Source organism: Phoca vitulina, unplaced genomic scaffold, assembly GCF_004348235.1.
Source record: "Phoca vitulina isolate PV1807 unplaced genomic scaffold, GSC_HSeal_1.0 scaffold20, whole genome shotgun sequence".
NCBI classification, from domain to species: Eukaryota; Metazoa; Chordata; class Mammalia; order Carnivora; family Phocidae; genus Phoca; species Phoca vitulina.
The window spans coordinates 37,187,104-37,204,406 of record NW_022589723.1 but is presented as its reverse complement, the minus strand read 5'-3'; the positions used below and the strand labels follow the sequence as shown (position 1 = coordinate 37,204,406).

The window sequence follows — 17,303 nt, the reverse complement described above, 5'->3', positions numbered from 1 at the left end:
CTGTGAAACAGGCAGTATAGAGCCCAGCCTCTACCCTAGCCTCATTTCAGTTTCAAATCCTGTATAGCCCAGTAGTCCAGGACCACAGGGTCAGTGACTTCTCATGGAGATTAAAATTCTTGACTTGGCACTGGAAAAGAAGGATCAGAGAATTTCATGGTCTGTGGCATGAGCTTGAACTAACGACCATCAACAGGAAAGACCAACAAGAGGAAGGGCAGATAAAGGATCAGACCACTGTCCACACAATCCTATTTCCTGTCTTGGGGTCTCCATCTCAGTCTTGATATTTCTCTTCCTACCTAGGGCTACCTGGATGCTGGTCCCTGTGGCATGGATATCTTACCTAGGTGCCATCACCATCTTGCAGACCCTATCCAATGACACAGCTGCACTATAAATTAGGGTATTATGAAGCCCTCTTTAAGCCTTGGGACTCTGGAGGCCACAGGATCTTCTCTAGCCCCTCCTGGGCCTCTGACAGACACATGGGCATGCTTTAGTGTCATAGCTCAGAACAATGACACAGTCTTCTGACGTTTGATTCCTTGACCAAATGGGGCCTGTCTTCCAATGTCAAGGCAAAGCCACTAGCAGACTGATCAAGCAATTTTTTCTTTATCTTCTTGGTTTCCTGAAGAGGGTGATCTAAGATCCCTCTTCCTATACCATGTGGAACTCTATTCACTATCTTTTAGGTCAGTGGTTTTTAAAGGACTTTCCTTGCAACCCCCTTTAGGGGATACTAGGAGAAGATGAAGCAAAAGGAACTTCAGCCCCACCCCCACTCCCCACCTTTCTGGTTTCAGTCAGAGCAGTTCTACTCGTCTCTCATTTTTGAGCTTCATCCTAATATTTTTGTTAGAACAGCAGATTCCACAGCTTTTTAAAACAGTTGGGAAACCTGTGATCTGTTCCAAAAGCACTCTTCTGTGGCTAACGCTCCCAGAAGTGAAGCACACTCACCGATTATACTCTCGCCACATCAGGTTGGCACTTCCTCTAGGATTCCAGCCACAAGTACATTACACATCCCTTCCCCCTTGGGATCACTGGGCAGTAATCCTCTGGAGAGGGGGCAGGATTCTGCTGAAACATATTCTGCCTGTCCCATTTAACCACAGCCCCCATCCTCCACACAGACACAGCATTGACAGACACTTTAGGGTCCCTAAGCAGCCTAAGCTGAACCCCACACCATCCAGGTAAAATATGGACATACACATAACCCTACTGGAAAGTCCCTCCACTGCTAACTCCAGGCAGTCTATTCTTTCTTCTCTTTGACACCCAGGCTTCAGTCTATGACCCTCACCAGCCTTGTCTCCCTTGCACTCAGGATCCAAGGATCCCCACTGGCCTAGCCAAACTTGTCAAGGAGTAAAGGAGTTTGGGATGGGTTTTCTTGGGCTCCAGGATCTGAAGGTGAAACCTGAAGCCAGATTCTCACCCGCTCCTTATCTCCCCACTTAATGTTGCCTGCGTGAAGCCACATCCTATTTCAGAGATTTATGTTGGTGCAGAAAGGAACAGGGCTTTGACAGCAGGCCCTGTGACCTGAGCCCTCTACCCTGGGTTCCTGGATGGTGCTCCTGAGGCCTGACTTGCTAGATGTGCAGCTAAGCCCTGGTTTACAGCCCCAACTCTCTAGCTTTCTCCAAGGAACACATTCCCAGAGGAAGAGGGAACACAGGGAGGGATCAGACTTGTTCTCAGGTGGCCATCCAAGTCTACAGGCAGAACTTGTCCTTCTGTAGTGTGGACACCTGGGGAAGGATCAGGGCAGGAGCACAAGGGAAGGCAGAAAGGAGGCAGTAGGCCTGTGAGGGCCGTGGAAGCTCAGTGAGGAAATGAGGTGGTGGAGGTGGGAGTTAAGGAAAGGGGTCAAGGGCTTAGCAAGTGTAGGGAGGAAAATGCTAATGTTGGAGGCTCAGGAATCCAAGCTTCCTGCCCTCTTTAGGCCTTTGGGAGGGGCACCCAAGTTGAGTTTGGTGCTAGGCTTAGAGATTCATCATTCCAGTGCTCAACATGTGGGAATGAGGCAGTACGATGAGACAACTGTTTTCTGTGCTGTTTTTTGGCCCAGAGCCCTCCTTGATTTGAGCAGGAAGGGGCATTGATGTCACTGCCATTAACCTGACTAGCAAGGGTGTGCTTCTTTTCTCCTAATCCAATCTGAATACAAAGGTCTTCTCTGAGAACCCCCTCCCTGAATAGGGCTAAAATGGTCCACAATTGCCTTTCCCAAACTTTCAGAACAGAAAGCTCAAACATAAAAGATGCATACAGGACTGTACCCAACCAAAGGTATCACCCGAATCACTTTCCACAAGAGCAGCAATCAGTCTTTCTTGTTTTTCCCTAGGACCCAGGTTTTCATGGTGTATCTGGGTTGAGTTCTTTTCCTCCAGATCTGTCTGTAGATCATCCTGCTCCTCAAAGAAACCCAACCTTGTAGTCCCAGGGCCTTCTCACTCCCTATACCTCTTCCCAGAGCTGGACTGGGGCGAGCTACCTTCTTAAGCTCCTCTGGCTACTCTGGGGAGTCCAAGAGGACTTAGGGTCTCCAGATCACTCCTGGATTTGTCCCCAGAGGACCGAAAGCTGTTTGTGGGGATGCTGGGGAAGCAGCAGGGTGAGGAGGACGTCAGGCGCCTGTTCCAGCCCTTTGGCCATATCGAGGAGTGCACCGTCTTGCGGAGCCCTGATGGCACCAGTAAAGGTGACTTGAGCTGACCCTGGGATTTCCTGCCTCATTCTGGGCCTCATGACCCTTTGGCCCCTGTGGCCTGAGCCACCCAATCCTTCTATTCTGCCCCAGGCTGTGCCTTTGTGAAGTTCGGGAGTCAGGGGGAAGCTCAGGCAGCTATCCAGAGTCTGCATGGCAGCCGGACCATGGCGGTGAGGGCGGGCACCCGGGGCCCAGGGTGAGGCCAGTGGGGTGGGGACGGGCTTCTCCTCCCCATGTGCGATCGGTGCCCCAGCAAAGGGCCTGATGGGCAAAGCGCTTGGCCTAGGGCCAGGGCTGGGGTCTGGACTGGTCACGGCGGCCTCCCCTGCCCTACTCAGGGCGCCTCATCCAGCCTCGTGGTCAAGCTGGCGGACACGGACCGGGAGCGCGCGCTGCGGCGGATGCAGCAGATGGCCGGCCAGCTGGGCGCCTTCCACCCGGCACCGCTGCCGCTGGGGGCGTGCGGAGCCTACACCACCGCGGTAGGTGCCCGGCCCCAGGGGACAGGGACGCGCGGGCCCGAGGTCGGGAGCCGGGACAGCTGCCCGCCTCTGGGTCCTACATACCCGCCCTTCTTCCCTCCCAAAGATCCTGCAGCACCAGGCGGCCCTGCTGGCCGCGGCACAGGGCCCGGGCCTAGGCCCGGTGGCCGCAGTGGCGGCCCAGATGCAGCACGTGGCGGCCTTCAGCCTGGTAGCCGCGCCGCTATTGCCCGCCGCAGGTACTGCGCTCTGGGGCGGGGCGGCGGCTGGGACCCCGCGGGGCAGGGCTGCGGCCTGACTCTCCGACCTCCTCCGCCCCCAGCAGCCAGCTCCCCGCCGGGCGGCGGCCCCGGCTCGCTTCCGGGTCTGCCAGCGCCCATCGGGGTCAATGGATTCGGCCCCCTGACGCCCCAGACCAACGGGCAACCGGGCTCTGACACTCTCTACAATAACGGGCTCTCCCCTTACCCAGGTGGGCCCTCCGCTCCGCCCAAATCTCCCCGAAATGGAGTGGGGAGCGGGGGGGGGGGGCGGGGAGGAGGCGGCCACGGCCTTGGGAAGGGACTCCTCTTTCCCTGCTGCCTCTCACAACATCGCTCCACCTCCCTGCCCGCCCGCCTTCACCGTGGGCCTCGCGCCCCTCTCTCCCCAGCCCAGAGCCCTGGCGTGGCTGACCCCCTGCAGCAGGCCTACGCTGGGATGCACCACTACGCAGGTTTCACTTGGCGCTACGCGGCCTGGGGGGTTTGAAGGGCCCCAGAAAGGAATAGGGAGATTTGCGGGGGGGCGGGGGGGGGCGGGGGTTAGGCTCTCTTCTGAGGAGTCGACCCTCCTATCCCCCGACCCCTGGGCCCAGAACGACCTCTCTAAGGGGTGAGGGTTACTTGGACTGGGCCGAATTGGTCAAAGGTGGCCAGGCAGATGGGGCAATGCTTGGGGGATGGCTTCTGGGGGTCACTGCGCACTCCTACCTCTGTCTCCAGCAGCCTACCCGTCGGCCTATGCCCCAGTGAGCACAGCTTTTCCCCAGCAGTCTTCAGCTCTGCCCCAGCAGCAAAGAGAAGGTGAGGGACAGGGGGCTGGAGATGAGGGCCTGGTGGGGCTGGACTCAGGGTCCCTCCCCTGAGCCAGCCTGCTGCTGTTCCTGCAGGCCCCGAAGGCTGTAACCTCTTCATCTATCACCTGCCTCAGGAGTTTGGTGATGCAGAACTCATACAGACATTCCTGCCCTTTGGAGCTGTTGTCTCTGCCAAAGTCTTTGTGGACCGAGCCACCAACCAGAGCAAATGTTTCGGTGAGCTGAGCCCCGTCCATGGACCCCTCCCACTCCTAACTTTGAGATTCACTGCAGACCCTAAGCTTGTCTATCCATAAGTCAATGGCTCCCAGAAACTGAGTGTATGGCACAAAGCAGGCGCACAAACCAGTGACTTGGCTAAGCCCAGCCCAGGAACAAGTCTATTTCAGGTTCACCTGGGAAAGTCAGGTGTCTGGAAGATGCTCAGCCAGGTCAGGCTTAAGAGTCTAGAAGGACAGGAAGATGGATCGGAGGCCAGAGATCCCCTCCAACCCCCAGCTGCAGTTTAGAGGACCAGAATGGGAGCTGTAGAGGGAGAGAATCAACCCCTGCCAGGGAAAAACAGGCAACCCCCCCAAGCAGCACACTCCCCACCCCCAACACACACTTTCAGAATTGCCTCCTGTCCTTCCAAGAAACTTAGGCCATCTGCCTACGTAAGTATGGGTGTGTGTTTGTGTGTGTGTGTGCACGTGCAAACAATGGAGGTTGGAGGGGCGTATGTTTGGCACTGGCCTGAGGGGACAGGGACAGAGGGGGCTGGTCAGAGAGAACGGAGGCCCTGCCAGGCAGAATTCCCAGCTGATCTCTCTGTCCACACCCCCTAGGGTTTGTTAGCTTTGACAATCCAACCAGTGCCCAGACAGCTATTCAGGCCATGAATGGCTTTCAAATTGGCATGAAGAGGCTCAAGGTCCAGCTAAAGAGGCCCAAGGATGCCAATCGGCCTTACTGATCTTCTCTCACTGACCAGCCACAGAAAGGTAAGTCCATGGTGGATCCCAGGCAGATGGGGCCTGAGTGACGGAGGCCCTGTCAGCTTTGATGTCCCTTTTGAAATGTTAGGAGCACCCACCTCTGAAAAAGTCTGGGAGAGAAGAGCCAGAAGTTAAGGAGGAATCCCCAGTTGGAGACTTTGTGTTTCTCCTTCGGTCCTAGGATAGGGATAAATTTGACAACGTCCTGCCCCCACAGTCTGGGAGAGACAGTTACGGCAAGATCTAACCAGTTAGTTCTCCTTCTGAGATGGCCTCAGGGGGCCGTGGGGGTAGAGAACCCGCGTGTGGGGAAGGGCAGGGGGGTGGAGAATGAGGCTAGAAAACTTGGGAAGGCTTGTGAGTTTGGACTTTATCCTGAAGATGGTAGGGAACCATTGGGGAGTTGAGGCAAAGAGGGGAGAAGACGCAGGGGCTGGGCCGATGGCAGAGAACCTGGAGATGAGGAGACAAGCAAATAAGCTAAAGAAGCAGGATCTGCAGGTTCCTGGTGGGTGATGGGGAGAGAGATGACAAGCTCCCTTAAGTTTCTGGCAGGGCCAGCTGCCTGCACCTTCTAGAGATTTGCTGTCTCCGGAGGTCCACGTGGTCCGGCCTCACTGGTGCTACCCCAGGGAGCCCTTTGGGGAGGGTGTGGGGTCGGGGTCATCTTCCCAAGAGGCCCCAAGGTCACTTCAGTGGATCAGGCTGCTGCCTTGCCCCTGCTCCTCAGGAAGAGGTCAAGCCACTCACCTGCTATGTCACTGCTGGGGCAGGCCGCTCTTCTTGTCTTGCCCTCCAGGATGAGTTTTGCCTTTAATTTTCTCTTTCCTCTCTCCTTATCAACAAATACCCAACAACAGAAACTGAAGAGTGAGAAGAAAGGAAAGGAAAAGCACAGAAATGCTTGAGCAGCCCTTCCTGAACGAGCAGCCACAGAGGGAGGTGGAGCGGACCCAAGGCCGGCGCCACATTAGGGATTGTTTTCATCAAGTGTGTTGTCCTGTGCCTGTGGCTTAGATCACAGGCCGGCAAGGCAGCTGGGGCTGGCTGAGGATTGACTGTCTAGGGGAACCAGCAGAGGGCCTTGGGGGTGCCAAGGGCTTCTCCACAAGGGAAGCCCAGATTTACTTCTTTCAAAATCATATCATTCCTTAGAGTTTAGGGACCAAAGGACTATTGCTTTTTTAAGAATATAAATATATCTATATAAATTAAAAGAAAGAAACAGAAAAACAAAAGAAAAAAACCACAAGAGAAACAAAAAGACAGTCTAGAGTCTCATACAAGCTGCCTTTAAATATCCCTAGGAGACAGGGTGAAGGAGACCCGTAAAAGCCCCAGCCTAGGCAGAGGGAGGCTGTGGAAAGAGTGTTCTGTGTCTCATTCCCTCTTAAATTGCCACCCCCCTCCGCCTTTTTAAAATAATTAAGGACTCAAGGTCTAGGCTCCCATGCAGGCAACAAAGAGAGTTATGGAAGCAGGGAACCCACAATCCCCAAACTCAGAGAAGATCCCTGAAGCCAGGAGGAGCTCTGGCCTGCCCTGGCCTTTGCTGTCCTGAGGGGCTCACTAGCCAGTGGGAGTGTCCTTGACAGTCTTTCCCGTGGAAACACTGCTTCCCCAGACAGGAAGAAAGAGGGAGTTTTAACCACCCCAGCCTTTCCCTTCCCAACCTGGATAGACAGAGGCCCTACCTTTGGCTGAGCCGAGACACCTCCTGTTTCCCCTCACCTTGAGCCGGCCCCAGTGTCCCCTTGCTCCAGGCCACCTTCTGTCTCCAAGTCTGTGTTTGCCCACCTGTAAAGTAGATTCAGGATATACGTAGAGGGCTGTGACAACAGACTTGGAAGGTTTGCTATTGTATATACTGCCATTGAGAAGGGGATCATTTCCAATATGTAGAAGCTTCAGAATTTAGAGGTCCCTCTTTACCCAAGACCTGGGAGGGAAGTAGATGTTTTGCCAAAATACTTCTTCATTCCTTTAAAAAGTACATCTTTCCTATGCAAGAGTGTCTCACATGTGCTTATCCAAGGTGCTTCTAGATGGTGAGCAGTGTTCCGCTTAGAAGTGGTGTGTGCTCTGTCTGTCTTTGTCTATCTGTTGTATTCAGTGGGTGCCATATAAAGCTGATCAATGGTGGTGCTTCCTGCCTGCTTCTGTGAGATGGGCAAAAGATTCAGCTTAGAACACCATGAGGTCAGCCTGTCCTGGGCCTGCAGGGCCTTGCACATATTTTTCCCAGGAGGTGAATTTGCCCTCCACCTCGCGGACATGGATCAAAGTAGTATGGGGCCCCAGCTGTGTGGTGAGCGGTCTGATCCCCAGATGTCGCTGAGGCTGGAGGCCTCTGATCTGCGATCACATCAGACAGTAAAGGAAAGGATGTGGGGGAGGGGGCTGGAGGGTTCCTCCTTCATAACAGTTTCTAAGAAAACTTGTTCCCACCTGTTCCTCTGTCTTTGACTCATTTTTGGAGGGAATGGGATGAAAAGTAGATACGGTAATGGCCTTACCAGGTAAGGTGTAATGCGTATCAACAAATTACTTCCAACCGAGAGAGGAAACAGTGTTGAGGGCATCATTGCAGCGGCACAACGCTGACACATAGACTCATCACCCTGGACACAGGTGGACATGTGGAGCACCTGCGCCTTCAAACAGATATTCCCATGGTTGCAGAGAGGCCCTTCACTGCTAGGTGCTAAGCACTGAGCTAGAAACTAGGGCTCCGGCACGTTATACATGCTCAGAGTTAGCGGGAAGGACAGACCAATTCAGGAGTTATGACGGAAGGCCACACAGGGTCTACGATCACAAGCAGAAGAGTATCTCATTCAGACTCGATTGGGAACGGAGGTCAGAGAAAGATTTTGGTAAAGGAGCTGAAGGAGAGAAGGGTCTTCAAGGATGCACTGGGACTTTGAACAAAGCTGTCTGGACAGCTGCACCATTTTGATAAGTTATCTTTATTACCAAGAAGTAATAATGATTACCATGTATTCAGTGCCAATTATGTGGGAGACAGTGGGCACGAAGACATCTCTACCCTGAACCTTGACTCATTACCAAGTCATTTCAAGACACTTGAACCAAAATGGCACTTAAAGTATTTTGCTTCATGGTTAGGGACTGACAGACTGTGTCAATGCTGCAGAGGGTGGCGGGGTCTAGATCAGGCATTGGCAAACTGTGGTCTGTGGGCAGATCTGGCCTGCAACCTGTTTTTGTATGGCCTACAAACTAAGAATGGTTTTACATTTTTTAAAGGGTTGTGAAAATAAAACAAAGAAACAATGAGTATGAGATAGAGACCATATGTGCCCCCACAAAACTAAAATATTTATCTGGTCCTTTAGACAAAAATTTGCTGACCCCAATAAGACCATGCAAGACTTGTACAATATCCAATGAGTTTGAACAACATTGTGTTTGTGTCTCTGTTGTGTGTGCATGTATCAGTCTGGACTCTCAGTTGCAAGTATCAAAACCCCAACTCAAACATGTTTAATCCAATAGGAAATTAATTGGCTTACACAATTGATAAACCAAAGGATGGGTCAAAAAGCAAAACAAAACAACAAAAAACCAAAGGATGGGTCTGCCCTCGTGCATGGCGGGATCTAGGGGTTCAGTTGATGATGTCTCCCATTTCTTGGCTCTGCATCCTTCTATATGTCGGCCTCACTAGTTCTAGCTCTAAAGTCCTATGGAGGACTTTGGCCACAATGGACATGTGCCTATGTCTAGGGTGGAAGAGTAGGCCACCATAATTGACAACTTCACCAGGATTGTGTGGAGGGGAGAAATGGGTCCCCAAAGGAAGGGATGGTGGGTAAATAAGCAATATGCATCCACTGTATTCCACCCCTTTATTGCCCAGCAGCTACCTATATTTTTCTTGACAAACATACATTTCAAAAATGTGCTTGCCCAACAGTGAAATGATCCTAGGCGCAACAAAAATGGGAGACAAAATGGAATCCTGTCCAATTGCTTTACTGAACTCTCAGTCCAGGGTCCTTTTGTGATGTGCAATTCTTCATCAGGTCTGGATGTAACTTATGATTCTACAATCTATGGCTAAAAGATCAATTTAGCTACCCCTGCATAACCAATATGAAATGGGAGGGGGAAATAGGATAAGTATTTTTTTAAAAGAAAGAAACCTTCCATTTGGAATAGGGGAGAAGAAAAAACAATGGTCACTAACCTATAGCATATAGTACATCTTTCTGGGTTGTGGAATGAGTTTCTTGGTTAACAAAACTGATTGCTCTTAGTCCTTTCCACTGGGAAGCATCTCCTATTATCCATTGTCCTTTATGGAAATCCCTCAGAGGATGCTCCTTCTGGAACTGAAGGATTCCTCTTCCCTTTGGACATGGTTTTGGACCGCACCTTAAAGACTGCCTTAGAGATTATGCGTTCCCAGAGCCATGTATACCAGGGGTGAGGATTCTCTGGTGATACAATTCCTTTCAAACCAATTGCTTTTATTCCTGGGCCCTCTGTGAGCTAGGAACCATCTTCAAGAATCTTGCTGAGTCCTTGTCCTTGAACCTGGATCAGGCCCTTGTGGTTTCTGTTTCTTAGCAATAGGTCACACTTTGCCCGTTCCCCTCCCCCTCAGCTTCATGGCTTCCACAATGGTCTGTCTATGGTGATAAGTCAATCTTAATCTGCTCAGTGCCCCCCCCCCCCAAAAAAACCTATTATCTATTCAACACTTGGCCGGCTCATGCTCCAGTAGCCCTGACCAGATAGTCAAAATCCCTGGGTGGTACTTGCTCCTACATCTCAGCCCCAAGGAGATGCTTAGGATAGGAGTGAGACAGCCACACAAGCACTCCTTTTGGCCAACCTGCAGCTTGCTCTGTTCCCCGCCCCCTGGCCATGGTCCATTATTACACTGAGGCCACATCACCAAAGCAGTTCTAAGAGGAGTCTGTCCATGGACATCGAATTTGCGGGCCCTCTGAGAACTGGTATCACTTGGGGACTGCGAGCAGGCTCTTCAACCTTTGTCAGGGCGTCTGGAATTTCTTTCTCCCTGGATGCAGCCTGGGTGTCTTAGATATAGGAAGAAAAGACCTCTAGTCTGAGATAGGATGGATGACCTCTGACATCGGAAGCAGCTCTGGATCTGGTATGTATTCTGACCAGATCTGCAGTCTTGCCTCTGCCTCAGTGGAGCATAACATGCATGGAATACCCTCCCAAAGGAGGTGCTAAGAACATGGAGATCACAGGATCTCCTTGGATAATTTCCAGCTTCAGTTGTGATCTTTGGACATCCACTGTTTTGACCGCACCTGCCTGCCTCGCGACACGGCCAAATCCAGCAGGGACTCAGAGGCTGCTTTTGGCCTCCGGGCCTCCCCTCATGGCCCGTACGTGTATACAATGATGTCACACAACCTTATGTTTTTGGGAGAACCAGTGAAGGAAGAAACCTCATAGGCTCAGGGAGTTCAGAGCCAATGCAGTCTAAGTGGCTGCCTTTCCAGGCTGAGCCATGTGGGGTCCACAAAGAGGTGACCAAATCTGTGCCAAGCGCAAACTCGGAAAGGGCAGAGAGCCACCCTTTCTCTCCCTAGTCCCAGTTTTACACACTGCTATCCGTGTTCTCCACCCTCCAGCAGCCTGGGTTGATCAGAGCCTTTGACTGCCCGGCTATCTGTAGAGGAGACTTTGAACTTCCAGGCTCTGGCCTCCTGCCTTCGAGATGCCTAAGAGCAGAGACCCAGAAATCAGAGCAGGCTGCAAGCCTGGGTCTGACTTTTCCCAAGGGAAGTATTAGGTGCCCAGGAGAAAATGCAGGGAAGCACGAAGACAGCCTGTGAAATGAGCCTCAGCTTCCCCTATGGAGTAGGCTAGAAATGGCCCGATCTCCATCACCCCCACCCACCCAACCCCCAACCTTGGCCCTGGACTCCTGATAGGAAGCCAGCAGTCTCGGCTAGATTCTCTGCATTTGGGCAGGAAATCTGCTGTGTCCACAGGACCTTCTAGCTATCTCACTGTTGGGACTTAACGTTGGGACGGGGGCTTTGATTGTGGCTCTATGTCTTAACAAAAGTACTCTAGAAACAGACTCTGAGACAAGGGTTACAGTGCTCACACTATTTGGGGAGATGGAAGGATGATGAGAGGGGAAGAGAGACATGAGTCAGGAAAGATGTGAAGCAATGCAAGACAAGGTATTACTGTGTTGGCGACGTCTTCACATGAGCCATAAGGAGAGAAGAGGTCACATGACAGTGTTGTTTGCTAAGGACATGGTGTTTGCAAGGAGAAACCACCTTGGAACAGTTCACCAAGAGGAGAATTGGGAGGGAGTTTATCCATCTGTTCCTCCCCTCACTTCCTGTTTCCCACCGACCAAGGTGCATCCCCCAGAGAGCTACCTCCACCGTACTTCCGAGTTGCATCATTTGCTCCCAGGTGGCTGCTTCGGAAGTCAGATCCCATGACCTGCCATGTGGCATTTCTACCACAGATGTGGAAGGGCAGGGGCTATTTGGCATAGGTGGGGATTTAAGTTTAAGAAGGCACATGAGGTTTGTGACCAATATATCCTACATTTTCCCACAGGATTCAAAGCCAATATCCCCAGGCACACAGAATCCCCAGCACTGTCTGAATTCTAAGTGAAATAAATATTTATTTTTTTGGGGAAAAAAAAAGATGCATTCAGGTGTGGCGTGGAGGATCAGACTTTTTCTTTGGAATTTCTCAGGCCGTAAGCTCCAGTATCTCCTGTTGGATGTCCCATGTCTCTGCTTTTGTTTTCACTCACTTAAACTTGAGGAAGAAGATCTGGCTTTTATAATCTATAAGACGTGTGATGACCCTTGGCAGTCTAGCTTGCTGGCCACAGGCAGAAAGGGCAACTCTGAACAAAGCTGGGTATAATTCTGGTTCTGCCAGCATGGAAGCAAGCGGAACTGCAGGACCTTAATGAAAATCTTAAGAGGCCAGCACACTTCAACATCCAGACATTTTTCCAGTTTGTTCCCAAGATCTCCATCTAGGATGGATGCATGACCCAAATCTAAAGATAAGACAGAGGATCATTTAACCAGCTAATTTGATATCACATAACAGGGATTTCCAACTTCCCAGCCAAGGACTGTCAGATCCCCACTGCCCCCATTTCACTTCGGTTCCACCATTCTAGAGTCTGCACACCCCATTCCATTTTTGTATTAGAACTGGTTGGGTGACAGGTGATAGAACCCAACACAAACCAGCTTAAGCAAGAAGGAACTGAGAGGTGTAGTGGTATTACTGATTTAGGCGGGGCTGAATTCAAGGGCTCAATTAAATGTCATCAGCTAACCCTCACTCCATCTCTCAGGGCTCTGCTTCTCTTTGTGCCGTGGTCCCATTCTCTTTCCTGTCACAGACACACTTTCTCCATGGGGCAGAGAGAGCTGGATGCCAGCAGCTTCAATCTCATATGCTCCTAGCACCATGGCCTTAAAAGCAAGAGAGCTTTGAAGAGAAAACTGTCTCTACTAAGGTCACAAACTCATGCCTAAACTAATCACTTTGAGCAGGGTGATGGGTCATGTATCCATCTCTGTGGGGTGAAAAGGGGAGGGGGCATTGTGACTCTCAGCCCCATTGAGGACTTATGGAGTGTAAAGACATGTCCTGCAGGGTCTGTAAGAATGTGTGATTTGACCTGGCTGGAGTTTAGGATGCAGATGAAGGAGTAGTGAGAGTCAGGTGGGAGCCAGGTCCATAGAAAGGGTATCAGATTTATCATGGGGACAGGAAGGAGCCACTGAAGGGCTTTAATAGAGGAGTGACATGATCAGATTTGTGTTTTAAAAAGATTCCGCTGGACAGCCAAGTGGAGAATAGACCAGAGGAGTAGATACTGGGATTGAGGGTCTAGTTAGGAGGATAGTGCAATGGTTCTGGTGAGGAAGAATAGGACTATAAAAGAGAGATTGATTTAAGATGTATTCAGAGGTAAAATGTAAGATGTTTAAGATAAAATTGGTTTTGTTTAAATGAAGGTGGGAGAACTCTAAGATGCTTCTCTCTCAGGGTTCAGGCCGAACAAGTCGTAGATGCTATTTACGAATCTAGGAACATGGAAGAGATGCAGACTGACAAGAAGATGTGTTTGTCTATGAGACGTACAAATGGAGTTGTCTAAAAGGCAACTTATCCAAAAGGCAACTTGGAGTTCAAGAAGGAAAAGAGGGAGGTAGACATTTGGGAGTCCTAGTCACCTGCAGTCAGGGTGCCACACAGGATGATTTAAACAGAAAAGCCATTTGTTGAAAGGGCACTGGGTGGGTCATAGTATTGCCAAGCAGGGCATGCAAGCTTGGGAAATGAGTGGGAACAATGGGAGGCCAGTCTACCAGAGCAAAAGCCAAAGTCATATGTCATAACCAGACAGTGAGAATACTGTGGATTTCATCATGAGTGGGTGCTTGATATTACCACCACCAGTACCCATACCACTATAGCCCCCATGCATGGGAGAGAGCTGACCTTGCTGTGTCCACTGCCAGGATGAATTCTCCACGGTTCTATTTCTCTGAATCATTTACCCCAGAATCTAAACTTCTGGGGGCTACTTTGCTAGGCCTAGGTCACATGCCTCTGTCTTAGCTGCCAACCTTTTCAATGTCTGTCATGGAATGTAGGCTCTGCTTATCTCCAAGACTTGTAAGAAGAAGGGGAATCAGATTCTGAGAAGCCCCAAATTACCAAGATCCGCTTCGGGTCGGTGCTGTGGAGGTCACTAGGAAGAGTGAGGAGATGAGAAATTGGTGTGGACTAAACTGTTTTCTCATTTTGGGGGAAGATTTTTATTTTTAAGTAATCTCTACACCCAATGTGGGGCTTGAACTCACAACCCCAAGATCAAGAGGCGCATGCTCTACTGCCTGAGCCAGCCAGGTGCCCTGTTTTCTTATTTAAATAGTGAACGACACAAAAGGAGTCCATGAAAGATGCTGAGGAGTGTAGTGAGTGTAGGAAAAACTGGAATTGTGTAGCCCATAGGAGCTAACAGAGAAAAGTGGTACAGGGTCAGGGTGATCAACAAAGCTAAATGACATCAAGTGGTCAAATAAGTTAAGCCTGAACATTTCCAATGGATTTTTCAGTTCAGAAGCCATTTGCAACTTCAGTGAAAGTATTTTCAGTAGAGATTTTGGGAAGAGGTCACTAGATTTAAGCACTAGATTTAAAGAGTGCATGGGAGGTGAGGAAGTGGAGATGGAGAGTCACACTACTCCCTAGAAGCTTGTTGAAGGCAAGAAAATGTGCAACAGTCAGTAGCGTGTGGGATTCAAAGTGGATTTTTTTTTTTTTTTTAGGTTGGGCCATTTGATCAAGTTTATGTGCTGAGATCAAAAAGTAGGGGGAAATGAAAAGTTGAATATCCATGAAGGAGAGGCATAAGTGAAGGAGCAAAGTTCCTGAAGAGACAAAAGGGAATGAAATACACATCACAGTGAGAGGATTAACCTTGGATTTGAAGGGAGACCTCTCTTCTCGAGAAAGAAAGGGTGGGAGAGATTCAGATGCTTGGAGGGGACTAGAAACTAAGACAGTTTCTTCCCACTTGCCTTCATTTTCTCTGTGAAGCAGAATGGGGGATGGTGGCAGAAGCTGCCATGTATAAGGATTGCTGAGTACAGTATGGGCCCAACTGAAGAGACTGAATTTGCAGTAGCTCTGCACTGGGTACAAGTTAAGTTAGCTTAAAAGATTTATTCTAGATAAATGTGACTCAGAGACCCCAAGGTCAGAGGGCCTCACAAAGGGCCTGGGAAGCTTTTATTTTATTATTTTATTATTTTTTATTAAATATTGTATTTATTTATTAGAGAGAGAGAAAGCCTGACTGAGCCACCCAAGTGCCCCTCTGGGAATCTTTTAGGAACCAGAGACCAATCCCGCCATTTCTGGTCTCTGCCTCTAGATGGTTCATTCTCTCCCTGCAGGTAGTCTTTCTCCATCTCTCATTCCTCATAGTAGCTGGGAGGTAGATGCACCATAGCTCCTGGGTTTTTTTCTCTTCTGTTCAGGAAACCAGTTCAGTCCCAGAATCATATTCTCTCATCCCTAATCCAAAATTCCCAGGAGAGAACATTTACTTAGCACAGCTTGGATTAGGAATCCACTCACAGTTCAAAAAACTGCAGCCACAGTGCCAGGGGTCACACAAAACAAACATGGCCCTGGGGCCCACAGATCTGGAGGGCGAGTATAGAAAATATAATTTCCAAAGAATAGGGTTTATGGGGTGGACTAGCTCAAACAGTGTCCATTCACAAGCGCAGTTCTGCAGGATTGGGTGATTTCCCTTATCCTGGTTTAGGATGGGAGAGGAAAGGAGGTAAATGGCTGAAATGACCCAAGATTGCGATTTTAAGGGCAAGCATATTAACAAAAATGTGATAAAAGTAACTGACCATAGGATCTGGACTGGATAGGAAAAGAAGTGAAGCCAGGAAGATAATGATAAACCATGAGGCAGTCAAGATTCATGGGATTCATAATGAGTAGAAGAGCTGGTGGCATGAGATGGGAGGCGGTGAAGAGGGGAAATCCTGGAAGGTTGTGAAATACTGGATTTCGACATTTTACTCATGGGGACAGACTCCCTTTGCTTACCCAAAGTGCTTGTGTTCAAACACTGCCAGGCATGTATGGCTTTTAAAAGCTGTTATGGGGCCCTTGCTAGGGAATTGTTTTAGGGAACAGAGTCAACTCCTTCCCCAACTACTCTGAACTTCTACACTCTGAGACTAAGGCCGTAAGTCCTGTTATTTTATATCACTCGCTTTTTTCAATTATGAGCAATGGGTGTAACAAACTGATACTAAGACAGTGTTGTGGTCCAGGCTGAGAGCAAGGTGAAAAGACTGGGGCAGGGGGCATCAAAAGGAGGGAATCAGAAAGGAGATGCTGAGGATATCCAAATGTAAAAACCATCACCAGGAAAATCCTGACTGCAAGGCTGCTCAGGAGGGATAGATATGACATGCCTATATTACTCAGGGCAAAGCCTTTCTTGAGCGTGCTGTATCCAGCTAACAAGAGGGAGCGAGGAAAGAGAGTAGATCTAAGATAAGCCTTTCCCCATTAGTGCTGATGGAAAAGAGGGGCATATGGGAGCCCTGACACCGAATTCTAAGGATGAAAGGAGATCTGGCCATGTCTGAGATTAATAATCATAATAGCCACAATTATAGCTTCCATTTATGGACTACTTTCTAGTCGCAGATTCTTATATGTATTATGTTGAACCGTATGATATTGCAGGTATTTGACTCTTTATAGCCTACAAAACGGCAATTTCATAAGGTTCAAGCTATTATTTTATTTCACCCTCACCACAACAACCCCATTAAAAGGTATTATTGCCCCCACTTTACAGATGACAAAACTAAGACTCAGAAAGTGAAAGTCCCATGCTTTGAGGCTGAAGTAAGTGCTGAAACCAAGCTCTGAACCCAGATTGTTTGAATAGAAAGAGTGCTTTCCGGCACGCCACAGCTACCAGGGGAGCAAGACCCCGAGGTCTTTGACTCCCCCATTGCAAACCAGAGATTTTTGGAGTCCGCGGGGTCTCAGGAAGCCCCTCTCAATCTCTACCTGTGGCCCGTCCTCCAACGTGGAAAGGCAGCGGGGACGGTCTTCCCTGCTCATTCCTCCCAACCACACGGGGCGCCAAGTGCCGACAGTCTTTTTCAGAAGGCTCTCCGAGCACCCCCAGAGCCCCTCGTTTTTCCACTCACCCGCCCCAACCCACGGCGCAGGCGCCACCTTCCTCCGCTCCGCACCCCTCCCAACCAGCGCGCACCGCGCAAGCGTCGGAAGCCTGGCGTACCGGGCGGTGGCGCGCCCAGAAACAGGCCGCATGGCGATTGGTCAGAAGCCGGTCACGTGACTACGGTGTTGCCGCGCGAGCGTGCGCAGAGTGGCTCTGCGCGCCCGTGACGGAACGACGAGGCGTGGGGGAGCGCGACCTCGCCCGCCCGGCCCGGCCC

The 17,303-nt window shown here is 50.2% G+C and overlaps 1 protein-coding gene across 2 annotated transcripts in view; it reads left to right on the top strand.

Moving 5' to 3' along the window:
• Positions 1–9,753, top strand: part of CELF6 (CUGBP Elav-like family member 6) — a 30,398-nt gene extending 20,645 nt beyond the window's left edge. Inside the window, exons 4-13 of one of the 2 annotated variants that reach the window (XM_032417324.1) lie at positions 2,594–2,722; positions 2,822–2,901; positions 3,070–3,213; positions 3,320–3,452; positions 3,539–3,685; positions 3,866–3,928; positions 4,197–4,277; positions 4,364–4,507; positions 5,119–5,274; positions 6,129–9,753. In XM_032417324.1, coding sequence (XP_032273215.1) covers positions 2,594–2,722; positions 2,822–2,901; positions 3,070–3,213; positions 3,320–3,452; positions 3,539–3,685; positions 3,866–3,928; positions 4,197–4,277; positions 4,364–4,507; positions 5,119–5,246 — 1,049 coding nt within the window. In that variant the 3' untranslated portion in view covers positions 5,247–5,274; positions 6,129–9,753. Of the gene's footprint in view, positions 1–2,593; positions 2,723–2,821; positions 2,902–3,069; positions 3,214–3,319; positions 3,453–3,535; positions 3,686–3,865; positions 3,929–4,196; positions 4,278–4,363; positions 4,508–5,118; positions 5,275–6,128 lie in introns of both variants that reach the window. The other variant, XM_032417323.1, reaches the window with a different exon arrangement.
• The last annotated feature ends 7,550 nt before the right edge of the window (positions 9,754–17,303 follow it).